This window comes from Notechis scutatus, chromosome 1 (assembly GCF_049901735.1).
Source record: "Notechis scutatus isolate UNSWTSFEM ecotype Mainland chromosome 1, rNotScu1.2, whole genome shotgun sequence".
NCBI classification, from domain to species: Eukaryota; Metazoa; Chordata; class Lepidosauria; order Squamata; family Elapidae; genus Notechis; species Notechis scutatus.
The window spans coordinates 17,570,882-17,597,987 of record NC_142009.1 but is presented as its reverse complement, the minus strand read 5'-3'; the positions used below and the strand labels follow the sequence as shown (position 1 = coordinate 17,597,987).

Sequence of the window (27,106 nt, the reverse complement as noted above, 5' to 3'; positions counted from 1 at the left end):
TCCATCCATGGCAGTCCAAGACCCAAGGCTACCTACAGCTCCAGGAGCACCTTCAAACCAGCCTTGCTGAAAATCAAAGGTGGGTTTCCTTGCTGTTTTAAGGCAGGAAACACCCACAAACTGCAGTATGTGTTCGTAAATTTATGTTTAAATTCAAATTTAAGAAAATGAAACGTAGGAATGCCCCCAAATCCTCCTGCAATACCTGTTTTGTATAATTGTCTTCATCCCAGAGGATACTTAGAGAACAAAAGGGCAATGCATATTCCCCCAATTTTTCACCTTCAGTACCCTGTAGGATAGAAAGGGCTGAGGAAGAAGGACTGACCCAAATTTATTCAGTGAATTTTCAGTGAGTGAAAATAGACTTGGACTTCCCCACTCTTGATCCAACATCTTCTCTGCTATACCACTAGCTGGTTCTCTCAGAATACTCAATGAGAAAGAGCTACTAAACACGTGGCCTTTTCTTCCTTGGCAGATGAGGATGATGCAAACCGGTTGGGCGAGAAGGTGATTCTCCGAGAGCAAGTGAAAGAGCTGTTCAATGAAAAATACGGTGGGTTGCTCTATTTTGAGTGCGTAGGACTTGACCATCTTGTAGGGGTTGGTTCCACAGCTGGAAATTCTGGGTCCAGGGTTCAGAGGCCAAGAAGCAGATCTCTCAATCTGAATTTCTCGTTCCTTGATCCCCATCGTGGCTGGCTAGTCACTATGTCTCAGCTTCATGTGTTCCACAGGGCTCTTCTGAGACTTAGAACAGAATAGAATAACAGAGTTGGAAGGGAACTTGGAGGTCTTCTAGACCAACCCCCTGCTTAGGTAGGAAACCCTACACCACTTCAGACAAATGGTTATTCAACATCTTTTTAAAAACTTCCAGTGTTGGAGTATTTACAACTTCTTCGAGGCAAGTTGTTCCACTGATTAATTGTTCTAACTGTCAGGAAATTTGTCCTTAGTTCTAACCTAATGCAAAAGCTTCTGAAGACGAAAGCTATTAATATTGCCTTGAACTCTATGATTGATAGTCAGAGTGCAAATCATACACATGAAGTCCTCATTTACCAACCATAATTAGGACAAGCAACTGTGTCACTAAATGCTACAGCTGCTAAGCGAAAAGTCGCAAAAGCACACTGGACCTACCACATCACTTCCAATTTCCTCTATAAAACAAATCACGGTTGTTAAGCGAGACATCACGTGGCCCCGACTTGCAAGTCCACTTCCACATTCTCCATTCATTCTGCTGGTTGGAAGTGGATTGCATGACCATTGCAACAGCGCAAAGGCTGCAAAAGCGAGGATTGGCTGCAATGTTGGGTTTTGTTCAACCAGTTGTAGCTTCAAGCTTCAAACACAGCAGTCATTAAATGAGGACTACCTGTAAAGAACAGCATTTGGTTTGTTCGTGGTTTGTTGTGTTCTATAAATACTCCTGGGGAGAAGATAGATGTAAATCTTTCATTCCTTCCAACACAATTCTTGTTGAAATTCTGTGACCTATTTTAGTGGGAGGTGGGGAGGGGGAGAAACTTCTCAAATCCCATATTTTGACAATGTGCTTAACCAGCTCAGTTAAAAATCTAGTGGATGCTTTGGCACCATCAATTTAACTTTAATATTCCTACACTTGGGCAATGGTTATCTGAAACTTTGTGGAAACCCAGCCTATTCTGTTAGTTTAGGGTTCAGCGTACAGATAGTTCTCGACTTAAAACCATTTGTTTAGTGACCGTTCAAAGTTACTGGTCTTTCTGGCTTTTTCTTTTTCCTTTGAAGACATTTCGCTTCTCATCCAAGAAGCTTCTTCAGAGCTGAAGAAACTTCTTGGCTGAGAAGCAAAATGTCTTCAAAGAAAAAGAAAAAGCCAGAAAGTCATTTGCCTCTTCAAAAAAGCATCTTTGGGACAACTGTGGATGACTGAGAATCTCCACAGACATTTACGAATAAGATTGAGAAACAAGGTGGGCTTCCTCTGTTTTGTGATGGGATAGTGGAATTCTTTGTTTTCGTTTCAGGGGAAGCTTTAGGCCTGAACCGGCCTGTTCTGGTACCCTACAAACTGATCAGAGACACACCTGATGCCATCGAAGTGACCGGTTTGCCGGATGATATCCCGTTTCGGAATCCCAATACTTACGACATCCATCGGCTAGAGAAGATTCTGAAAGCACGTGACCGGATCCGGATGGCAATTACTAGCCAGCTCCAGTACGATTCCGTTCCCAGCCTTCCTTTTAATTTTATATATTTACTTATTGCAATTATTTCTATGCTGTTTTAATCCATCTGTAAAGCCACAGTGCCATCTGCTGGCATTAATATGTAATTACACAATTCATTGGATCAACCTCCCCCCCAAATCAGAACCTTCCAAGATAGCAGTTTCTGGAATCCCACCAAAGAGAGTTATGAGATTGCTGTGCCAAAATATTTGCCAAAGGTTACATTAGCAAAAGTAAGAAATTTAATATTTAAATCTGCCATTGTACCAGCAGACCATTTATCTATCTAACCTGAGTAGCATAGTACAGAGCTACTATGCTTGGCAATTCATTCTTCAGAGATTGAACTGAGGCCTGTTGTGGCTCGATGGCGGCTAGTGGAGCTGGCAGCAGGGTCGGGACAGCGAGGTGGTTGGGGAGGAACATGGGCCAGTCCTGGAGGCTGAGGAAGTCTCAGGCGAGGGCTCCGCGTCAGAGGCAGAGACGGGGCCAGGGCAGGCTGGCAGTCATCAACTTCCTTCAGAGTCGGACAACAGTGAGGCGGGGGAGCAGCTGGAGCCAGTTCCCAGCCTGCGCATGCACAGAGCTGCCAAAAGAAAAAAACAATTACGAACTAAGGGTCGACGTGGGAGTAAGGCCACAGGTGAACGGTGAACGGCCCCTCCCACAGGGATTAAAAGAGGAGCAAAGGGGGAGGGGGGCTTTTGCAGGAAACAATTTGTTCGTTGCAGCGGTGTGAAGATCTGTTTGTGCAGCTCACAGACTCTGTGCCGAGCCCTTCCTTGTCAGCACTGCATTTGAAAATATTTACTTGGCAGCTCTCCAGGCTAAATAAAGTCTATGCTCCTAATTAGACCCTTGAAAGCCTGTTTGCCAGGCCTTTGGCTGAATGTGAATGCAAAAAATCCACCTTCGTTTAATAAAAGGGATTTTGCCGGAACAAAAAGTCTGCTTAGTGCTTTTTGGGGACGCCGAGATCAGAACAAGTTCTGTTTCCATTACCTGCTCCTTTAAAGCTCTTTTCAGTTTCAATATTGTGATCTGAATCCAGAACCATCCGCATATTACCAATGTTAGAACTCTCTCGGCTGAGCCAAGCTACCTAAATAGTGTCTCACACACAGAATCCTTGAGTTGGAAGGAACCATTCTGCCCACCCCCCATCCACCTTCTGCTTAATGCAACAATAAAATGTCCCTGACATATCTTTAAAAGAGAATATTTGTAGCTCAGGGTTGACATGAGGGGTCCTTGGTACTCTCAGCTTGGTTATTTTCTTGCAGATGTTTTATTACCCAAACTGTCCTAGCACTGATGATGTTACCTAGTTTAGGTAATAAAACATCTGCAGGAAAACAAGCAAGCTCAGTGACGTATCTTTGTCTCATCAATGCTTGAACCCATCTCCTCTGCAGGTCATAGATTCTGCTGTCAGCCTGCTCTTTCTGGATATTTAATGGTTAGATTTGCACAACATACTAGATTTGACTAACCGGTAGAAAACCCAGACATTACCACATTAAGGTGTTAAGCTGTAGTATGATTTATTAGTTTGGGATGCAGTACACTAATTGTATTTTCTTAACCTAGCTTAATTTCAAATGCATGACATTTTTAGAATCATTGGGTTTGTTTTGTTTTTTTAGTAGTAGACATTCAGCCAACTTTTTTGGACAAGAGGTATATTTTTTGCAGCCACATGGTAGATGGGGCTAAGTTATCAATGAACGAACTTGAGTCAGGCTATTAGTAGTTCTCAATTTATAAACCACAATTGTGGCTGGGACTTTTGTCACTGAGCTAAGGAATCATTAAGCAAATCATCCTGGTTTTATGGATGTGGCCATTAAGAGAATCACATGGTCATTAAATAAATCTGGCTTCCTGCATTGACTTTGCTTGTCAGAAGCCTCCTGGGAAAATTGTAAATGGTGATGATGTAAACCCAGGACATGGCATCTATCATAAAGAGATGCTGGTTGCCAAGCACTTGAATTCTGATCATAATGGAGGTGCTGTGATAGACTTTTTTCAGCATTGTCATAATTTTGAATAGTTGTTAAACAAATGGTCATAGATTGAGGACTACCTGTAGGTAGGGGAAGCCCTTTTCTCTATGGTATCCTTTTGTTTCTCTTCTTGGCTCCCTCCTCTGTGTCCTAACCAGTCGACAAAAAGGATGGGCGCAAATCTAACAAAGATCTGAACTAATTCTCTGGCAAAAAAATTTTTTTTTCTGAAATCAATGCTGGAACTGAATGAAATTAAGCCTAGAGCTAATAATCATTAGACTAACCCTGATTTAGGAAAATGTTTCATACAAACTTCCAAACCTCCAGGCATTCCTATTTGTCATCTGGAACTTTAGTGTTAGCCCGTAACAGGTGGAGATATTTTTAAGAATTGTATCAACCTTAATTTCTAAATGCCATCTCATTCATATCTTTCTTTTTTCCATGCAGGCCGTTTGCAGACGTAGGTCCTGAGGCCAAACCACCAGGTAAGGTGAAAAATAAACATAGGAGATTTTTAAAAAAAAAAGATATTTATTTTTAAAGAGAATTTGTCCCCCAGTTCATAACCATACATAAGGAGCTTTGGGTTCTTTTTTAAACTATCCAAGATTGGTCCACATTTCAGGAAGCTTTCAATGAGATATTTAAAGACCTGGAGGTTATTCGTAGAAGGAAGCCGCTCCAGTACCCTGGACGGGGCTAAGGGAGTGAAAATAACTGATTTCATTTCTGCAGCATCTCTAAAATAGTAGTATCTGCTTAAAATGAGGGCAAATTATGTAAGGCTTGCATGTTCATAAGGCACCCATAATACCATGACTTGATGCCCACTGTCTCTTGATTTTTTAAGAAAAAGAAACAGGGGACAAAAAAGATGGAAAGATAAGCCACATCTTGAATGATCTTTGCATTCTAATTGTGTGAACTCCCATGAGATTTAATCCATTTTTAATGGGCATATATTGTGTTTATAGCATTTTCACTATACTCCTGAAATGATATACAGTTGTTCTGCATTAATGTCTAATTAATGTCTAAGGCAGATAACGCTTAGGAATGGAAACATTTTGGATTTGAATTATTGTTCATAAATTGCTTAATTTGGAAGGAAAGCTGGGGGGAGGGGTGTTAAGACAAGAATGAATGTTTAACTCTTTCCTCTTTGAGAAAGCTCCTCCTAATTTTCCCATTCCTAACGCTATTTTAGCCTCAGTGGGAGGCTTAGTAGATGTATGAGTTTGCTAGGATAAAGTCCATTTTGGTCTAAACAAAACTGAATACAAGTAGACCCTGATTTGTATACAGCAGGGGTCCCCAACCACCGGTCTGTGGACGTGCCGGTCCAGCGAACAAGTCCTACCCGTCGCTGGTTTGAGGAAAGCTCCTCCTAATTTTTCCTGTTCCTAACGCTATTTTAGCCTCAGTGGGGAGGCATAGTAAATGTAAGGATTTATAGGATAAAGTCCATTTTGGTCTAAACAAAACTGAATACAAGTAGACCCTGATTTGTATACAGTATGGATGTGTCTAGCAGGAAATAATTGACTTCCCTGTGGATGTCTGCTTTTTTTCCTGTTTCTTTTGCTTTCAACTTAAATGTTACCTTTATAGCTGGCTTGACTTTGACAGCCCCTTAGATAGAGGACCGTTTTCTGGAAATCTGGACAAAATGCTACTCCAATGTACACCATCTGCTTGGGAATAATTCTGATTAAATTACTGGCTTGTATCCAAGAGAAACACGTCCTTCCTTTTGTGGATCTTTGCAGAAAGATTGAATTAGACAGCAGTTGCGGTTGCAAAATTTGCTAAGCTTAGTTAGCTTCAACCTTGGTTAGGTTTCTTTTTTCTTTTTGGCGAGTTATGTTTTTGCAGAACCCCAGGTAATTCATGGTCTAATGCAGGGGTCTCCAACCTTGGCAACTTTAAGGCTTGTGGACTTCAGCTCCCAGAATTCCTCAGCCAGCAAAGCTCTGCTGGCTGAGGAATTCTGGGAGTTGAAGTCCACAAGCCTTAAAGTTGCCAAGGTTGGAGACCCCTGGTCTAATATATTATGCAAAAGCAGATTAAGCCAGTAACCAAGTTAAGTGCGTTATATGAACTCAGCCAGAGAGAAGGTAGTAGGTCATTGACAATTCAGTTCAGCCAAGCTACTTAACTTGGTTATTGACCAAATCCATTTTCTAGATTTGCACAATCCATAACTGAGGCAATTGTGCTGAGCTTCTAGCAATATGGCAAGCCACAAAGAAACAAACCAGGCAGCCACAACTCCCTGCTCCAGAAAAAACGTCCTCTCGGGGCAGCTACTTGGCAGTATTCCCCATCCTCTTGCTTTCAGAAGCATTGGACTACAACTCCCATGAGCCCACAGGGTTAAGCTCCTCCTTCTGACATTATAGAGCTGAGTCTGACACTATAAAAAGCCAGCCTCTGGCTGGCCCGCCCATCTTTTAGGCGAGGATACTTGACAGACGTAATGTGTCTCTGGAAGATAAACAAGAAATTAATTTCACACACACACCCCCAACCATCATAACCAGACATATAGGGTGGGGCTGGACTTGCTTGCAGCGTAGATAGAAAGGGCATTCTCAGGTAATTATACCAATGCCCATTCTCATCAACGCTGCTTTGAGAGTCCAAGAATGGGACATACCAAACCTGGTATGGTCCAGTCACTCCGACTGAGGAACCACCTGTTGAAGCGCCCTCCGACCAAACCAAATATTATGGGAGTGGGCGATGCCTAGCATCATCCTGGGGACAATTAGCATATGGGGCTGGGATGTCTGAGACACCTCCAGTCATTATGTGGTAGAAGCCAAAATGCCAGATGACCGTCTCCAACTTACCATTCAGCTTTCATCCTTCCTGAGCCAAATGACTTATGAATTTTGCAATTCCATGTATCCAGAAAGCACGGTAGCCTCATCTAGGTACTGTGTCTCTGCTCTGAGGAATGTATGGTTTGAAATAGAGGAGAGGGATTCTTAATTCCTGCTCTAGCCACTTTTCCATAACTAACGTTCTGGAGGCTTGTCCATTACATCGATGGAGAAGGTGTTAGAGGCGAAGAAGAAGAATCATCCCAGTTAAAACTCTTGTTCTCCTTTGAATGCCTCTAGAAAACAACAGCATCGTTCCTAAACGGAAGCGGAAGAGGATCTCAGAAGGGAATTCTGTCTCTTCCTCCTCGTCCTCGTCGTCCTCCTCCTCCTCGTCAAATCTAGAGTCCACCTCATCAACCAATCAGATCTCACTTGTGGTAAATATAATCCCTGCAGCTTAGTTTTGAGGGAGGAAGGTCTGTGCCGGAATTACTGTATATTGTCTAAACCAGGCGTGTCAAACTCCATTTCATTGAGGGCCACGTCAGGGTTGTGTTTGACCTGGGGGGGGGGCGGGAGGGCATGGCTGGGGGTGTGTCCAGCTCAATATAACTCGTGTTGGGGGCACCTGTTGCGGCCCAAGCGCTCTGCCAGCAAAAATGGGCTCCCGAGCTCTGTTTTCGGCTGCGATGGCCTCCTGCAACCCTTTGCCAGAGAAAACAGAGCTTGGGAGGGCTGTGCATGACCTTCCCAAGCTTCCTTTTTGCTGGCAGAGGCACTGCAGGCCAGTCCTCCGCTGTTTCCAGGGCAGTCCCTCAGGCCAGACCCTTTGAGTTGGATACCCCTGGTCTAAACTATATGATTTCAGATTTCAGGCAGGGATTCGTCTGCAGGATCCCATCTGGGTCAGACAACGGGGACCAGAGGTTTAGTCTTCCGAGTTTTCGGGCTCATGTTGGAGCCCATCCTCAGGGATCTTCTGGTGAGAGAGAAGTTCCCTGAGGATGGCCTCTAGCATGAGTCCAAAATCTCAGAAGTTTAAACCTCTGATGCCAGTGACCAACCCAGATTGGGTCCGGCAACTTGATCCTGGGACACATATATTTGCCTTCCATTTCTGAGAGATTTTTCTGATAACACACTACCTCCTGCATGAAGAAAACTAGCACCCCAGTAAGAAGTTAAGGGCAAATATTTTCCTGAGACACTAACTTCCTGGCATACAGGATTCTTATGAAAAGAGGTTATATCCTTCAGAGCTATGTCGAAGTACACAATAGGAAACAGCTAAAATACAATAAGGTCGAGAACAAAAGCTGATGCAAAGAGAGACAGGAGAACATCCATCTCCATTTCACACAGAAAAGCTGACCAGACTGGCTGCTTCTTCTTACTTGGACATTGCTTGTGGAACGATGTCCTCCATCATAGAGGAGGTCCCTGGCTAGAGATGAATTTCTTTTGAGCTGATCTGATTTTGTTATTAAGAGGAACAAAACCCGAGGGCAAACTGAGGTTAAGTTCCCTCCTACTGTCTTCTCGGCTGTTTGCTATTGCACGGGGAGAGTTAGTTAGTCATCCAACTAAAATAGGTACACCTAGCTCCCTCCCCTTCTTGTCCAATATTCAGATATCCCCTGTGAGCAGGTGCTGGTGTGGATGTAGACTTCAATCCAAGTGAGTGCTAGTTTGAAAAGCATATTCTGAGAGGCCCAAGGTGAGGGCCTCTGTGGTTGTATCTTCTTTGGCTACCAGAGAAGTAAAGTCTTACACCTAGGCAAGAAAAAACAAAAGTACACATATACACCGGGTGAAACCAGGCTTAATAGCAGTGACTGTGAGAGGGATCTTGGAGTCCTAGTGGACAACCAGCTAAACATGAGCCAGCAGTGTGCAGTAGCAGCCAAAAAAGTCAATGCAATCCTAAGCTGCATTAACGGAGGGATTCAGTCAAGATCAAGTGAGGTACTAGAACCACTCTATAAAGCCTTAGTGAGACCACACCTAAGTACTGCGTCCAGTTTTGATCACCATACTATAAAAAAGGTGTTGAGAGACTAGAAAAAGTACAAAGAAGAGCAACCAGGATGATTAGGGGACTGGAGACTAAAACATACGAGGAACGGTTACAGGCACTGGGCATGGCTGGTCTAGTGAAGAGAAGGACCAGGGGAGACAAGATAGCAGAGTTCCAGTATTTGAGGGGCTGCCACAGAGAGGAAGGGGTCAAGCTATTTTCCAAGGCACCTGCTGTACTGACTTTTATCGTCTCAGCTGATCAGCACAAAAGAGCGTGTTGCTGCTCCTGAGCTGTGTTACTCCTCGGAAGTAACATAGCAGGTAAGGATTTTTGCATCGCTGTTCACATGCGCGCAGTGCGCGCCACGCATACGCACAGTGCACAATCACCAAAACGGTTGTTATCCTGGCAGCATCCCACCCCTGCCTACAAAGTCCCTTCCAATTCTGTTAATCTGTAATCAGAAGGCAGAGCTGTTCCTACCAGTTAGTGTTTTCTTTTGGGGTGTGTGGCTCCAGTAGGACGGCTGACCTTGCAGAAGGTATAGTCTACAAAACAAATATCCCTATAGTAGCTTCTGCTGCCTCTTATCGCAGCAATCCTTGTTTTTACCTCTCTGCATGTTGGAGAACAGCAGCACTGCCAGTTCTGGCTGTCAGGCAAAGGCAGCGGTGTTGTCCAGCAAGTGAAAAGGTCAGGATGGGGATTCCCCCTCGTGAGAGGCGGCAAAGAAAGGGAGCCATGGCAGAGGAGGAGAAGAATCCTACATCTCTGGAGGAGAGGAGAGGAGAACTTTATATTTCTGCTTTGCTTACAAGGCAAAGGAACAGAGAGGTGTTTGTGGGGAAGGTAATAATAGCACTTAGCAATAGCACTTAGACTTATATACCGCTTCACAGTGCTTCACAGCCCTCTAAGTGGTTTATAGAGTCAGCCTCTTGCCCCCCAACAATCTGGGTCCTCAGTTTACCAACCTCAGAAGGACGGAAGGCTGAGTCAACCTTGAGCCTGGTGAGATTCGAACTGCCAAATTGCAGGCAGCCGGCAGTGAGCATAAGTTGCCTGCAACACTGCACTCTAACCACTGCGCCACCGAGGCTCATAAAAAGCCAAGACGGCAACCATGATTGCAGCCAATGCCCAGCTCATTTTTTTTATATAGGTCGTCCTCGACTTATAACCACAATTGAGCCCAGAATTTATGTTGCTAAGGGGAAAATTTGTTAAGTGAGTGTCTATGGAGGTTCTCCACTGTTAAGTGAGTTTTGCCCCATTTTACGACTTTTCGTGCCACATTTGTTGAATGAATCACTGCAGTCACTGTACTAACCAAGTTAGTAACCTGGTTGTTAAGTGAATCTGGCTTCCCCACTGACTTTGCTTGCCAGAACGTCGCAAAAGATGATCGCATGACGCCGGGGTACTGCAACCGTTATAAAGCTGTACCAATTGCCAAGTAGTTGAATTTTGATCACATGATTATGAGGATGCTGGAAAGGTTGCAATTGTGAAAAAGGGTCATAAGTCACTTTTTTCAGTGCTATTTTAACTTCGAACGGTCACTAAATGAACGGTTGTAAGTCAAGGACTAACTTTATACAGTTTCTAACTTGCCTTTTTTTGACCACCTCCCTGTGGAAAATTCTGCAAAGCAGCTCAGCATCAAAACTTTAAATGCACATACTTACATTAAGAAATGTATGAATAGTAGAATTCCAGTATTTAGAGCAGAAAGCAAAACACAGCTGGATTTAGAACACATCTGAAACTGGTGAGGTGGATATAGTTCTACAGGTGTACATGACCTACGGTAGGATCAATGCCTACTTATATTTGATGAGTTCCAAATAGAACAAGTTAGATATTTCTCCCTGGTGATGAAGACAGGTAAAAACACCACTCAGGGTTACAAAAAACAGTGTAAAAATTAAAGAAACCATCCCTGAGTTTGGTGGTCCCTGAGGTCCAAAAGGTTGGCGACCCCTGCTTTAAGTGACCGGTAACAACCAAGGCTTCCTTAGATGTAGCTATGTGCAGAGTCTTCGCTCAAAGCAGAAGTTGCTCCATGTTGAATTGTTTACATTTCTTCCTATGGATAGGCTGTTTGTAATGCCTTTTTCTTCTTGCTTTTCCCTGCAGCAATGGCCGATGTACATGTTGGACTATGGGGGTCTCAATGTTCAGATCCCAGGACCTATGAATTATTGAGACATCACCTTCTGCAGATGAACCTCAAACAAAAAGAAAGAACTGCTCGTGATGTGTATTTTTTTTTTTGTACAAAGTGTATATTCCAATATGTAACAATGCCTTTTAGTTTTTCCAATGATTTTTACACTATATTCCTGCCACCAGGGCCTTTTTGAATAAAAAAAGAAAGGAAGTGTTGCCTTGCTCTGAAAAAAAAATTGTTTTAAAAGTTATTCCTCATCACGGTTGCATATTTCAACACACGTAAGAGTCAAGAGTTCAAGATCAAAATATACATTGGTTATTTGCTAAGAACAAAGAAACAATGTTTATCCAGCCAAATTGTTGATATATCAATGCTTATCCAACCAACTTTTTGGTACAACTGTCCCGGATAAAGAAGGTGTTGTGACTGTGAACCTTATTCAGGGGAAAAGCATATCCAAAGGCAGCAAGGCCACTGGTGAGGCGGGGTTGAAAATGTAGGCTCTTTTTTGGATATTGAAGGAGTTTTTAAAATAATAAATAGGTGCATCCAACATATTGGAGGCATAATGCCTCTCTTTGTTTTTATATTCCTGAAAAACAATACCAAGTGGGGAAACTGTCTCCCCCTTAGTTCAGCCCAGTTTGTAAACCTTGGCAACTTTCAGATGTGTGGACTTCAACTCCCAGAATTCCCTAGCCAGCAGGGTGTGCTATGGAATTCTGGGAGTTGAAGTCCACGCATCTGAAAGTTGCCAATGTTTACAAACACTTATCTAGCCTATATATGACCAATACCCTCTCTTTTCCTTCTCTGTCTCGGCCTCTTGCCACTTCCTCACTGGGCCTTTGTCCCATTGCTAACCATGGTAATATCAAATGATTCTGGAAGATTTGAATCTACTTATAGAATTCTGTATAGTCGACATTATATCAACAAAGTTTTGGCTCTCAGTTTGGTTAGACAACAACAAGATTTTATTTTATTTACTTATTTATTTAACTTACACGGCTCCCATCTTGCCTAGAGGCAACAGACAGATAAACATATACTCTTGAATTTGTCTTCTGGGACATTTACGTTTTCTTGGCAATAGTTCAGAACAGATTTCCATTGTCTTCTTCCAAGGGATGTTCTTTACTTTCCAGTCTAGGCCAAAAGCCTTGGAGTTTTTTTAGTGAGCTGCCCTCCAAGGATTAAATATATCCAATCCTGCTTAGTTCCCCCCCCCAAATCAGCTCAGTGCTGCTGTCCTCTGCTTTAGCTGTCCAAATGTCTCCTTTATTGATATTACTGGAAGGAATACTAGGAAGAAAACCAGTCAGTCAGAAACTACATGTGCGTTAAGAAAACAGGTAACTCCTTAACAGTGTATCACATCATTGGGTGTCTATTGTTATTATGGATTAGCAGACCTCTGCAGTGATTAGGGAACACTGGGCAGTTTGTTAAAGCTATATTTGTTTAAACTCACTATCAACCCAGCCCTGTTCAGTTATAACTAAACGTATTGTGTGAACCTAGAAAAGGGAGTTGAGCAAGTTATATGAAGGCAGCCCATTTAACTTCTTTGTAATTCTCCTTTATTTCTTTAAAGCAAAATGGTGTGGTCCATAAAAGGAAATCCAAATTAAACAGGTACAGGTAGTGACCTTAATTGGAACTGGAATGTCCTTCACTAAATGATAAATTTATAAAGTGTAACATGTTACCCCATCATTTTACAACCACAGTCACAGCAGTTCCATTGCTAATGATAAAAGTGAGGACTCCTTCGCAACTTTTTACTGGCTTCTAACAAGCAAAGTATGATGACCCGGGACGTGGCACAAAGGCAACTTAGCCAGAGAATAAGTATGGGTCCCTTTTTTAACTCCAACTTTGTCCCCAATGTTCCGGTTACCTTCTGGTCTGGAGAAAACAACTCTCCCATGAACCTGCAGCAGCCTTTGGCTGCAGATATTCCATGTTGTAAATGTTGTAAACAGAAAACTTTAAATTATAAATCCAACAAAGCAAAATAAGGTAAGAAATCCGGCAGGGCAATGGAGTTCCAGAAGTGAAGTAACATGGCAGCACATCAAACCAGTTGGGAGGATGCCAGGAACTATGAAAACAGCAGCCAACATTAGATAAACTCAGCAATTGTTCCCGACAACTGCCCTTCCCATCTGCCTCTCCTTTAAACTCCATCCCCAAGTGTGCCTTGTGAAGGGAATCAGGGCCCTTTCCTCCCTCGTAAGCTACACAACCCATGTTGCTCTCTTCTCCGTTTTTCCCTGTGTGCCCTAGGATGATGAGGGGATGGGCCTTGGTCTTTCTCTGAACCGCCTCTCCCTTGTTCTACCTCTCCCCCTGCTCTGCCCATCCTGACTCTGAAGGTGGGGGGGGGGGGGTGACACAAAGTCAGTGGAAGCTGGCAGGAAGTTCCAAGTCCCAGGTGGCTTGCAAGGAGGCTAGCAGGCAGGAACGTGGCTGCTGTCAGGAGAGAGGTACACGAGAGACTGGCAAGGCATGGTGTGAATGCAGCAGGCCTGAAGGTGTTTGTGAAAGTGTGCATTGGAGGGCAAAGTGTGGCAGGGCTGGGGGCAGTTGCTGCTGGTGAGGGAGAGCTTGCAGGGATGCAGGCAGCCCCAGACCTGTTGTGCAGCAAAAAGCCCCAAAGCCGTGGGGTTTTCCCATAGGTGTGGCTGGGTTGGCAAGCCCAGCGGAGGGGAAACAGAGGAAGACAAAGAAAAGCAGCTATGGGGGCCTCTGGGAGGAGGATTAGTTTGAATTTTTATCATATTAACAGTTGGGAGGGACCATGTAGGTCATCTAGTCTAATCCCCTGCTCAGGCAGGAGACCCTACACCATTTCTGACAAATGGCAGTCCAGTTTCCTCTTGAAAGCTTCCAGTGATGAAACTCCCACAACTTCTGAGGGCAAACTGTTCCATGGTTTGATTGTTCTCACTGTCAGAAAGTTTCTCCTTATTTCTAGGTTGAATCTCTCCTTGTTCAGCTTCCATCCATTATTCCTTGTCTGGCCTTTGGGTGCCTTGGAAAATAGGCCCTTCCTCTCTGTGGCAGCCTCTCAAATATTGGAAGACTGCTATCATGTCTCCCCTGGTTCTTCTCTTCACTAGACTAGCCAAGCCCAGTTCCTGCAACCGTTCTTCATATGTTTGAGTCTCCAGTCCCCTAATCATCCTGGTTGCTCTTTTCTGCACTTTTTCTAGAGTCTCAATATCTTTTTATAGTGTGGCGACCAAAACTGGATGCAGTATTCTAGGTGTGGCCTTACCAAGGCTTTATAGAGTGGTATTAGTACCTCACTTGATCTTGATTGTATCCTTCTGTTAATACAACTTAGGATTGCATTGGCTTTTTTGGCTGCTGCTGTACATTGCTGGCTCATATTTAATTGGTTGTCCACTAAGACTCCAAAATGCCTCTCACAGTTACTGCTGTTAAGGCTGGTTTCACCCAGGGGGTCTCTGAAATAGTCAAAAGTTCAAGGACTGGTTGAAAGACCATTTTTCACCACCATTGTAACTTCAAATGGTTGCTGAATGAGTGAACATTGAAGACTATCAGTAATACAAATGTCACACAGAACAGCAGACAATCTTTATGATTTTCTGCAGGGCTTTCTCAGTCTAAGCCTAGGGTGTCCAATTTTGGCAACTTTTAAGACCAGGCATGCCAACTGTTGAATTCTGGAAGTTGAAAGTCCACAAATCTTAAAAAGTTGCCAAGGTTGGATACCCTGGCTAAGCAAAGCAGGGAGGCTACATTCTGGAATCCTGACAGAAGTTCCCAAATGGTCTTTATAATTGTGATAGTTCAATTGGTATTATTCCATTCCCCCACCCAGGAACTCTGGACTGTAATGGTGACCATTTTGAAATCACGAATGGTTTCAGTTAACTCTCAACCTTATGAAGAATTCTGAGAACTAAATCTTGATTCACAATTTTGTTACTGTACATACTTAAAATTCTGTCACAGAATGTCAACAATTTTGAAAGGTGTTTTGGCTAAACAAGAGTTTTGAACCAATCAGCTCATTTCAAGAAGAGCCAAACAGTATGTTATGATTAGCTACATTGTAAATCGGTGTTTCCCAACCTTCACTATTTTAAGATATGTGGATTTCAACTCCCAACCTCTTAAAATGGCAAAAGAAAGCACTGATTTACAATGAAGTTACACGACAAATGGCATCAGGCAAGACTCTAAATCCGGGATATGCAATATAGCACTATCCAAAACCACAGGAGGACAACAGATTACCAAGCCTTGCTGTCAACAGTAAAAGTTTGCTAAGCTCACATTGACATGTCAATAGATTCCAACCTTTGCAGCAAGTCAAATAATTCCATTACAAAAAAAGATGCCCACAGAGTTTAATTTATTGACTGCAGTTAATACACAGGGTGCAAGTAGCTGAACATATTTGAAGCGCTGGAGTTTTCTCCAGGCAAGCCATAATGCAGAGCAAAATAAAAATCCATTTTTCCTGCACTGGATCAGCTCTGACTTTCTGGACACAGGGGACTATAGGAAAGCAGTACCTATTGCAGTTTTGCTAAAAGGGAACTGAGCTATATCCAGGGTTGTACTGGGGGTGTGAATGTAAAAATATGTGAAGATTGTGGCTGAGACTATATGGTCTAAACTGGTATATCAGTAGATGATGTTAATGGTGTGTATAGTTTTCTTTAAATTAATTCTGAGATCTAGATTGCTCCATAGCACCAATTTAGCAAGAGAAAAAAGGATCAAAATGTCATTTCCTAAAAAATAATATACCATGACCTTAAGTGTCCATGACCATGACTATAATCATGGTAGGATGCTCAACGTAGATATGGCTGTTGATATAGGTCCAAAAACTATTTCTATGCGAAACCCTTTTCTTGCTTACCATTCTTGTTTCTGAAACTAATTTGGCAATTGTGGCTAGGAGAGCCTTTGCACAACTTCACGTAGTGCGCCAATTGTACCCTTTTCTGCATTGTGAGGCCATGTGAGGCCATGTGCTCAGTCACTCACGTCCTGGTCATCTCCCACTTGGATTATTGCAACACGCTCTATATGGGATTATCCTTGAAAAGTATTTAGAAGGTACAATTGGTTCAGAATACAGTTCTGGGGGTTCCACGTGTGTAAGCACTGTTAGACAAGCTGCACTGGGGACAGCAGAATAGAAGAGGAAGAACTGGAGAAGACAACAAAATTCAAAAACCTGCAAGTAGAAATAGAACAATTGTGGCAAAAGAAAGCAAAGGTAATACCAATAGCAATAGATGCCTTGGGTTCAATCTCAAAACAACTGGAGCACCACTTGAACACCATCAGCATTTACAAAATCACCATCACTCAAAGGCAGCTTTACTTTCAACAGTTTATATCCTACACCATCAAACATCTGCCTAACCCAGGTCTTTGGGAAGGACTGAATAGGTGGATAAAATGCTAAGCACAGTCTAAACATCTGGCTAATTGTGTGACCAATCATAATAATGTATTAAACTAGTATGGTGACTTCTGGGCAACTCATAGCAATCAAAGAAATGAATGTTGGCTTGGTGAACTTTGTGCCCGTGACCCTCTTTCAGCCCAATCCACCTCCCAGCTTGTCGTGGGAAAAATAGGAGGAAATAGTACATACATATTTTGCCACCTTGAGTTATTTTAAAAAATAAATGACAATAAAACAAATAAAAGATAAAAGATGACAAGTTGTGACAGACCAGATAGAATGAAGTCAGCTGTCTCGGTAACAGTTCTGATTTCCCAGTCTAATATACTTTTAATTTTTACAAGGTTGCTGAGCTTAGGTCAACCCCAGCATGAAATTAAAAGGCAAATTCAGTCAGCAGATTGGTACTGAAGATTTGGGTAAATCAGAATACAATTGATTTATTGTTAACAAAAAAATTACTAATTGTAAATATTAAGTATAAGGGATACAAGCTTTATTATAAATGATAATTATTACAGAAACACACATAGTAATTGTACATTGTTGAAATCAATACTATCACACTACAGTATATTATTAGGGTGGAGTTACACTTGAAACAATTGCTTCATTACTAACACTATTTTTAATATGAAGCAGTTAACAGCATGCAATCTGCCGTCTTGTTTTTAAAATCAACATACATCTTGTTTTAAATAGAACACTAAATATTATGTATTTATCTAAGTTATATTTGGAAATAAATGTTCTAAAAAGCATAGAACTGCAGTCATAACATTTTCAACGGGCGACGTCTTTTAGTGTAAGGCAAAATGATCATATCCCAAAACTAAATAAAGGTCTAAATTGCGTCCAGTCCCAATGACCTTGAGAGAAAAATACTGTACTTGGGCAGTGTTTTGTTTTTGTTTTAAATATGCTTGGGTTTATTTTCATTTTTCCCTAAGTCGACGATAGCCAGAGATGGGGCAAAACACTACTGTAGCGGCCCTTGTCGTTTTTATTAAACAGCAACGCTAAACAGCGACGGGAAAAGGTGATCCTGCCCGTCCTCAGAATCCATGGAGGACATGAAAGGAAAGACCTCCTTTCTGAGGCCTTCCTCTCCCTTGCCAAATCTCCGGCCTCTGCAGCAAGATTCCCTCATTGTGCAGCGAGAAACGGGTGGGACACGTACGTTCTCTCTGTACGCGCGCTCGCCTGCCAGGTCCTTCACATCACAAACCAGGTGTGCAAAGGGTGTGTGTGTGTGGTGTGTGTGTTCATTCGTTGGCCATCCCGCAAAGGTTTTTAAAACGCCCCAGGTGTGTGTGGTGGTGGGGGGGGCTGCAACCCCATCTCCGCTCCTTTTCTCCCTGCAGGGCGCTCTTCCCGTGGGAAGGAGCTGCAAAGGCCTTAGCAGGTCCACTCGGCTGCCTGGACTACAGTGGTCTTTCCCCGGCCAGCTCCTCCCCCACCCACCTTGTAGCCGCTTCAAGCTATGCACAGCCATGTTTTTCCCACCCTCCCACTCCTCATTGACTCTCTGGTCCTAAAGAAAAGAGGCCAGCGTAGCCTTTTCCAAGGACGGCCCGCGCGCGGGGCTTTCTGGGAGTGGTAGTCCTCTTTTTCCCTCCCAGCCGCTTGGAGGGGCTCGGGCAGAACTACGTTGCCCGAAGTAACCCCGCGGAGAAGACGCATGCGCAGAGGCGAGTTAGTGGAGAAAAAAAAAAAAAAGACCACCCTCGCCCTATTCAGCCTCCTTCCCCCTCCCCCCACCTTCTGCTCGGTTCTGGGTTCAGGGTGAGCCGTTGAGCTGAGGCCTGCGCGACGCCCGAGACTTGAGGATCGAAGAGGCGAAGAAGCAAGCCGAGCGCGGGAGAGCAGAGTCGGCCAGCCCCGGGAGCCTCAGCCGAGCGGCCTGCATTGTTTTTCGTGAAAGTGGAAGCGCGGAGGGACGGGGACGGGCTACTCCCCCTCCTCCTCCCCCCGCGACTCCGGAGCGACGAGTGAGTGGGGGAGGGGAAGAGTTCGGGGAGGGGAAGGCTCAGGGAACGAGCAGCTTCTTTCTCCTCACGCTCCCCCCCTCCTCACCCCCACATGGGGGTACAAGCAGTGGGGGTGGGGTGCGAAGGGGAACTTCCTCAAACGTTTTTCCGTAGGCGCGTGAAGAGGGGGGACACGAAAGGGCCCCTCCCTCGCGCGGTTGACGGGGGGTGAGGCGCATGCGAGGAACTTAATTGGCTCTTTTACCTCACAACGGGCTCCGGGGGGGCAATTCATTTTAATTCATTTCTGCTAATGATCCGCTATCATCCTCATTATCGTTCCCCTCTCACACTTCTGCCCGTTTCAGTGTGGAAAGGTTTGCTCCACTTTTTAAATTTTATTTTAAACTATTACTCCTTCCTTTCCCCCAACCCCCAAAGCCCCTTCTTGGGAAACGAGTGTCGTCCTTGCTGCTTTTCATGCCGATTTTTCTTTGCTTAAAAAAGAGGCGATCTGAGGATTTTCATGACTCCCCACCGCGGTGACTGTCGGTGTTTTGTTGGCCCTCTCAACCCTTCTCCCATGTTCATTTGATCGCTTTTGAGAGAGTGCGGAATGGTAAATTCCTTCTCAGAAATGTAATCCATTTCTCCTTTTTTCCACTAAAAAGATAGTAAGCGCGTTAAAAAAAATATTACAGACTTAATGTTTCCCTCATACTTCTTACTAGCTATATTTTCCATTGAGCAGATTCATTTTCAAAGTCTGGGATATTATTATGGTAGAGCATATAATGTTTTTTATACGATTTTCCTTCTCAGTTACGACTTTATAAAAACCGGATTATGAATTTTTTTTATTATATGCCTTTTAATCCTGTCAGCTACTCTTAAGAATCTTTCTGCCTAAAGAGCGGGGATTAAGTAAATTAATTAAATTAACTTTTTTTCCCCATTGTTGCTGCTTGTTGTTCAGGAAGGGGAATGTTTTGAAAACATTTAAGCATAAAAGTTTCAACTCCTGTCCTTTCTGGAAAAAATAGCATAAAACATGCAAGGATTTCAAACAGTAGCAGTAAGCTTTTCTTTCTGAAAAGTTGGGGATAGAGGTAAAGATAAATTATTTGTATTAGTGCTGATAATTAATATGTTTTATTCAGAAACTGTCCCTTTGGAAAGGAGTTAAGGTAAACTGTCAGAAAAATTGAGGGAAGAGCTCCCCCAATGGCCCAGTGATTGTAATTGATAATATTGCATTTGCATCAAAGTGTAGCTATCTTATTGGAAGCAAGCAAGCACAATTAGGACTATTGTAACTATTGAGGTTCCCTCTGGAAAATCAACAAAGGATCCTCTGAAGAACAGGTGCTGGAAAAATTCTAAGTTCCTGTTAATAAGGGGTAAACTTATTTATTTATTTTTATTTATATTCCACCTCTATTATGTTTATAAATAACTCAAGGCAGCATATATACACAGTACTCTCTCCTTCTATTTTCCCCACAACAATCCTGTGAAGTGAGTTTGGCTGAGAGAGAGTGAGTGGCCCAATGTTTACGCAGTCAGCTTTCATGGCTAAGGTGGGACTAGAACTCAACAATCTCCTGGTTTCTAGCCTGATGCCTTAACCACTAGACTGAACTCTTTCTATATGGGAAAAGAGATGTATCTTGAGCATTTGGGAAGAAAAATCTTGATGTGAAGTGGAAAAGAGTGCTTTTTCTCATTCCTTTTATCTCCCTGTCCACTTTTCTTATTGTAGCAGAATTTTTGTGACCAATTTGGGTGAGGGGCTCTCTCTTAGTATTATACTATTTTTATTATCATCAGCAACATTGAAACCTTGGCCTTTTTGCCATAGAGACAGGAGAAAAAGGGGACACATTTTAAATGAGTTTTCTTCAAACTCTTCTTCCCTTGTCCAAAGAAGCCTTCAGCCACCTTAGACTTATTTTGAGAAAGGACCAATGAAGCATTTTTATTTTAGATAAAATAGGGAGGTATTGCTAACCATTTACCAGAATGGTTGTTTAGTGGTCCTTTACTATTTTTTTAACTGACTGAAAAGACAATATTTGAATATGAATGTCTTCCACATATTTTTTTTTCACAAGACAAGAGGAAAAGAACAAATCTGCAACATTTATTTCCCTGTGTATTTGTGTCTCTTCTTCATGCACTTATTTTATTTAGTGGCCAAATGAAAGCCTGTTTCCCATCTTGTTTCCTTTCTCAAAAGTAGAGGTGACCCATTCAATTTTTGTATTCAACTTGGTTTTTAAATGTAAGAGTTTTAGTGTATTTAAACAAAAATTACCAATTTTGGATATGAATGAATTATAACTGGGCTCTTATAAGCTTCTTTGGTCGTGTAGTTCAGAAAGCAGAAAACCAAATAAATAATTAAATAGGAATAATTTATATCCCCTCTCAGTTGTCCATATTCTCTTTTTTCTACTGTCTTCCCTTTACGTTGTTTTTCTTACTATGGAAAGCTTTTCCCCCTATATATATAGAATGCAAAGAGATAAATAACATGATTCTCCTTTTATTCAGTTCCTAGAAGTCAATTCTTTAAAAAATTGTCAGCTTATTGGCAGAAAGTGCTAATGTAAATAAATACAAGCATAGTTCTGTAGACATTGCTTGATTATATACATAACAGTCTATAAATAATCATTCAGAAATAAGTTTCATTTTCCACATAGATTATTCCCAATTCTCTAAATAGCTTTGTGTTGCCCTTAACCTATTCCCAATTTGTTTCTCTTTCCTTTTTATGGTGTTTGGAACTTTTTTCCTCCTTGGCTGTGCATTTGATTAGAAATTATATAATATCAGAATGGGCCTCTCCACCCAGCATTCCTCCAGTCCTCAAATGTTTTAATGAATCATGGTACAGGTAGTCCTTGACTTATAATAGTTCACTTAGTGACCGTTCGAAGTTGCAATGCCATTGAAAAAAGTGACATGATCATTTTTCACACTTATGACCATTGCAGCACTCCCATGATCACATGATTTACATTTGGATACTTGACAACTGATTCACATTTCTGACGGTTGCAGTGTCCCAGGGTCATGTGATCATCTTTTGCAACCTGTCAAGCAAAGTCAATGGTGAACCAGATTCACTTAAATTGTGTTACTAATTTAAGAACTGCAGTAATTCACTTAACAAATGTGGCAAGAAAAAGTGTAAAATGTGGCAAAACTCACTTAAGAAATTTCTCACTTAGCAATATAACTTCTGGGCTCAATTGTGGTTGTAAGTTGAGGATTACCTGTATATCTTTTCCTTTTATTGCTTTATTTAGGAAAAGCCTCTGAATGAAACCTTTGCTACCCCACCACAATCTATGTCAGTTTATGTCTAAATACATAATGTCTTACTGTCTAAATTTTCATTCCTGCTTCCATGGTAACTTCTGTTTTCTGCTGGCACCATTTTGCATTTCTCGTCAGAAGTCCAGTTGCTGCTTCTTGCTTGTGTATGATCTTGATCTTTTCATGCTGAAAATTTAGAGCTAATCACACTTCCCTCATTTCCCTTTCATTTTTCTCCAAACCTCAGTTCTGCAGATAAAGGAGTATTACTGCTGGTGGTGTTTGACTTTGTGCTTCTCCAAATTAATGCTTTTAATGGGAAATGACTTACTTTAAACACAACTGATCTTCCACTTTTACCTTGCCAGAAGTACAAGGGATGAGCAGTACTAATTTGTTTTTGTTCTGATCCGTGGTTCTTCTCTTTCTTTTTCTCCCTTTCCCCTCCCTATCTGGTTGAAGATAAAACTTTGAATTTTCTCATGATCCCCTCCCACCCATCTGACATCAATTAAAGCAGTATGCTTTGAACAAACACTTATTTTTGTGATGTTAGGGAATACATATAGTCTTAATTAGAGCAGGTTCTTTTTTTAAGGAAAAAACTCTTCTGAAGAATGCACTTGACTAATTGGGTTTTATTCTCATTTTTTTCTTTTTGTACTACTTTGATGTAGCCCTTGATACTTTAATACATGTTATTTAAATGCTTCAGTGCTCTAAATCCAAACAGAGAAGGGGCATTCCAAATCGTTTTCTGTTCTTCTGGAATGGAGCATAGATTTTGCTATTAGAAGATCAGATAAGTTTTGAGGTTTTCTGTTTATCCTCAGGATTCTTTTTAGTTTCTGGACATCTTGCTTTTTATCTTTTTCCTTTAAACCTGAGAAATTTATTCATGCTACAAACTCTATTTAAATATTGGTGTGCCTCAAATCCTTGGGCTGAAAGCCAATTTAGTATTGTGCTTAAGTTATCAGGCTAAGATTGTGAGTTTTAGTTCTGCCTTAGGCACAAAGCTAGTTGGGTGACTTGGGCGACTCATTTGTGCAGCCCTTAGAAGGAGGCAAACTACTTCTGAAAAATCTTGCCAAGAAAACTGCAGTGAGTAGTCAAGGCCAGGGGTCTCCAACCTTGGCAACTTTAAAGCTGGCTGAGGAATTCTGGGAGTTGAAGTCCACAAGTCTTAAAGTTGCCAAGGTTGGAGACCTGAAGTCCACAAGTCTTAAAGTTGCCACGGTTGGAGACCCCTGGTCCAGGCAGTCTTCGGCAGTCAAAGACTGATTCAAAGGCACACACAAACAGACATGAATGCACACACAAAATTCTTGAATGAGGTATGCAAAATATGTTTCTTTTCACCAAGGTATGTTGCATACTTTTCAACTGAATGCTATTTTACTTGGGATGAAAGATAAGACATTTTTCATAGTCTTGGAAAGGTGTATTCAAGACTATGTGTTCTATTTATGTTATGCATTTAATTCAACATACGGTGCTGGCCAAATCCAAAACAGCTTTGGGTGGATCACAATATAAAAATAACACAAATAGAACAAAATAAATAGAAAGGCACTAATAAAAATAAGTTGGCAATCCGGACTAATATCCAAACATATGTAGCATGTGAAAAACATATCTAACAAAGGGGTTCCATCCACCCTACCCTGAGACATTGGTAGAACAGACAGATCTTTAAGGCCTTCTAGAATACCATCAGGGTGAGAGCTGCCCATATCTCCATCTAATAAAAATACGTATGTTTTGTTATATAGGGTTTTTATTTGTTGCATTTGCATCATGTATTTTGATAAAGGAATGTTTAAAAAGTACATGAAAATTTGTCACACAGAAGAATTGTAACAGATATTTTAATATGTCACCATTTTAATAAAGGAATGTTTAAAGGGTACGTGAAAAATTGTCACCTGAAAGAACTTTAACAGATATTTTAATATGTCACTCACCCTAACATTTTTCAGGCACCATTAAAATTTTAATTGCCTGATTTTTAAAAAAATCACTTTAATATGTAACACTTTTTATTTTAAATGTATTTTAGTATTGTTCTTTAAACATGTTTAAAGGCTAATTGAGATTAAATGGATTAGTCTTCATAGGGGTCCCTCCCTATGCAAATGTGGTAGAGCAAATTACATTTCTAGCCTTAATAATGTTACTTTTCGTGCCAGTCTTGGCAAAAATATGCCTGAAGTTTCAAGGTCCTAAGGGCATTAGTTACTAAGTCCTTACATGAGATTCTAATTAGATTCTTCAATTCTCTTTTAGAGTTTTCTTAGAGGAGCATGTTTTACGTTATTCAGTTGAGTGCTTGGGAAAGACTGATTTTACCTTCTGTTTACTTAAGTGTTTTGGATTGAGGATAGACTGCTATTATTGGACCTAATACATAGTATTGTGAATTAGTATTGTTAGATTACATTTATATCACATTTTTCCTCTGAGAGCTCAAGGCAGCACACATTCTGGGTCTCCATTCCCACTCCCCCAAATAGCCTGTCTATTCTTAAATCAAATAGGAACTTGAACATGGGGCTGTGTAATCCTCATTGAAACCATAAACTCTACCTCGTATTGATGATGTCTGAACTATTTAGTAAGTCTTTTTCCTCTAAATGCCCATGTTGCCTGTTTTTGAAACACCCTTTGTCAATATTGAAGCCTTCAAATACAGTATGTACAATTATTTAAAATCAAACCACAAAAGTGGGAAATAGAATTATGTATGCATATATTTCACTGTATTTATAATTGTCCCAATTGGAAAGATTTTTCATGTAATGTTAGAGATGCTTAGCATTAAAAGAGCAATCATAAGCATATTTACTTAGAAACAAATTCATTATATTTAGAGGCTGCAGTCCTAGCCATAGGTTTTGTTAGTAAAGACAATTAAATTAAGTAAGATATCTGAGTAATAATGCATGAGATTAAGAAGTAAATGCAATAAAATAGGGAGGCAAATTAGTTTTCAAACGTTTGTATTAGGCTAACAGGATGACAAGATTCTGATTTTTGCAGCAATATATACTATTAGGCTATTTGTATGGTCTGGCGCTCATAAAACTTCACATTAAGAATTACATTGCCTAGCCCAGTGGTCCCCAAACTTTCATTTCACCAGTATTCAAATTGTTTATTGACTCCAAATATTTTCAGCTACTCCTTGACTAATGACTCTTTGTTAAATGGTTTGAAGTTAAGACAACTTTGGAAAAAGTGACTTATGATCCATCCTTGAAGTTACAACCATCCCTACAAACATATGAGCACAGTTAGGGTACTTGGAAACTGGCTTACATTTAGCGCAGGGTGTCCAACCTTTCACCTTCCCTGGGCCACATTAGAAGATGAAAATTTGGTTTGGGCCGCACATAATTAAATTAAATAATTAATTAAATTAAATTAAATTAATAAAATAAAATTATTATTTATTATTAATTATTAATTAAAAATTATTTATTTTTATTTTATAATTTTCCAGCCAAATTTTGGGGTGGGGGGAAGGGGGGAAGAAAGCTCGCCCGCCTCGCGCCTACCTCTCCTGCAAATTATTTATTTTTATTTTCCGGCCAAATTTTGCGGGTTGTGGGGGAGGGGGAAGAAAGCTTGCCCGCCTCACGCCTCTCCTCTCCTCCGGCAGCGGTGGCGGGGCAGAAGCAGCAGCGGCGACGGGGCAGCAGAAGCGGCGGCGGCGGCAACAGCAGGAGGTGGCGGGGCGGGACTTTTGGGCTGCGGTTGCCCGCCTTTTCTGTTGCTCGCCTCGCCCCGCCTCGCGCCTACCTCTCCTGCAAATGCAGCAGCGGCGGCGGCGGCAACAGCAGGAGGTGGTGGGGCGGGACTTTTGGGCTGCGGCTGCCCGCCTTTTCTGTTGCTCGCCTCGCCCCGCCTCGCGCCTGCCTCTCCTCCTCCTCGCTGGATCTTTCATGAAGGTTGGGGTGGGCGTTGGGCCGCATTACGAGGCAACCTGGGCCGCATGCGGCCCGTGGGCCGCGGGTTGGACAAGCCTGATTTAGCGTCTTGCAGAATCTTGTGGTCATGTGATGGGGATTTATGATTTTCCCAGCTGGTATATGACAAAGGGAAGCCTTCATTTGGGGAAGCCAGATTCATTTAACAACTCTGATAGAAATGGTAGTAAAATTGGGTCTAGTCTTGTAATGATTTGTTTAATGACTACATTTCTTAATGACTGAAATTCTGATTCCAATTGTGGTTGAAAGTGGAGGGTTACCTATATTATATGAAAATAATTCCATAAATGCTGCCTTAAGCAAAAAGCACTATGAATAATATTATCAACTCCTTGGATAGTTTCATCAACCCTTGGTAATTGATATTGATCACTTTGGGGGACCCAGAACTAACCCCTCCCCACAATCTAGAAAAGTCATAGAACAATACTGTTCAAACTTGCCTTGTATAGAAAATACCACTTTTCAGATACATCTCTTTTTTGTTATTTCAGGTTCCATTTTATTTGTGCAGAATTCTTATAATGCAGAGAATAGGTATGAACATACAAATTGAACTTTTATTAGCTTTTGAAAATAAGGAGTGTTTGAAATGTATTTGAATGTTAATAGCTTAGAATGTTAATACTCCTTATAAGCTGTTGGTCTAAGCTCCAAGCTTGACAATTTGATTGCAAACGTTTTGTCACCATTCGAAGAGATATCGTCAGTCCGCTTTGAATTGTGCTTGCTTTGAATTGTGCTTGCTTTGAATAGTGCTGAGCTGTGTGAGCACTGGCCTTTAAATACCTTTTTAGGTGATGCAAATTAGTGTGGGTGTTGCAACCAACATCCACGCTAATTTGCATCACATAAAAAGGTATTTAAAGTCCAGTGCTCAGACAGACAAGCACAATTCAAAGTGCACTGATGATGTCTCCTCGAATGGTGATGAAACATTTGCAACCAAATTACCAAGCTTGGAGCTCAGACCAACAGCCTATAAGGAGTATTTCTCAAAATGATATATGGATGGGGATATCAATATATATTGATGTGCATTTGTGGATGAAAGATGGCAAATCTGCTTTT

The 27,106-nt window shown here is 41.6% G+C and overlaps 2 protein-coding genes across 30 annotated transcripts in view; both read left to right on the top strand.

Moving 5' to 3' along the window:
- GTF2IRD1 (GTF2I repeat domain containing 1) overlaps nt 1-11,520 on the top strand; it is a 149,566-nt gene extending 138,046 nt beyond the window's left edge. For 4 of the 7 annotated variants that reach the window (XM_087943464.1, XM_087943348.1, XM_087943578.1 and 1 more), the window contains 5 exons: nt 482-559; nt 2,025-2,217; nt 4,694-4,731; nt 7,375-7,514; nt 11,237-11,520. In XM_087943464.1, coding sequence (XP_087799590.1) covers nt 482-559; nt 2,025-2,217; nt 4,694-4,731; nt 7,375-7,514; nt 11,237-11,305 — 518 coding nt within the window. In that variant the 3' untranslated portion in view covers nt 11,306-11,520. The remainder of the gene's footprint in view (nt 1-481; nt 560-2,024; nt 2,218-4,693; nt 4,732-7,374; nt 7,515-11,236) is intronic. The other 3 variants (XM_087943410.1, XM_087943291.1, XM_087943519.1) reach the window with 2 other exon arrangements.
- A 6,285-nt stretch (nt 11,521-17,805) lies between these two features.
- The window catches only part of GTF2I (general transcription factor IIi), a 71,009-nt gene continuing 61,708 nt past the window's right edge, over nt 17,806-27,106 (top strand). For 12 of the 23 annotated variants that reach the window (XM_087942299.1, XM_087942175.1, XM_087973317.1 and 9 more), the window contains exons 1-2: nt 23,333-23,377; nt 26,530-26,572. In XM_087942299.1, coding sequence (XP_087798425.1) covers nt 23,348-23,377; nt 26,530-26,572 — 73 coding nt within the window. In that variant the 5' untranslated portion in view covers nt 23,333-23,347. Of the gene's footprint in view, nt 17,975-18,121; nt 18,735-23,332; nt 23,378-26,529; nt 26,573-27,106 lie in introns of those variants that run through there. The other 11 variants (XM_087942593.1, XM_087942493.1, XM_087942238.1 and 8 more) reach the window with 7 other exon arrangements.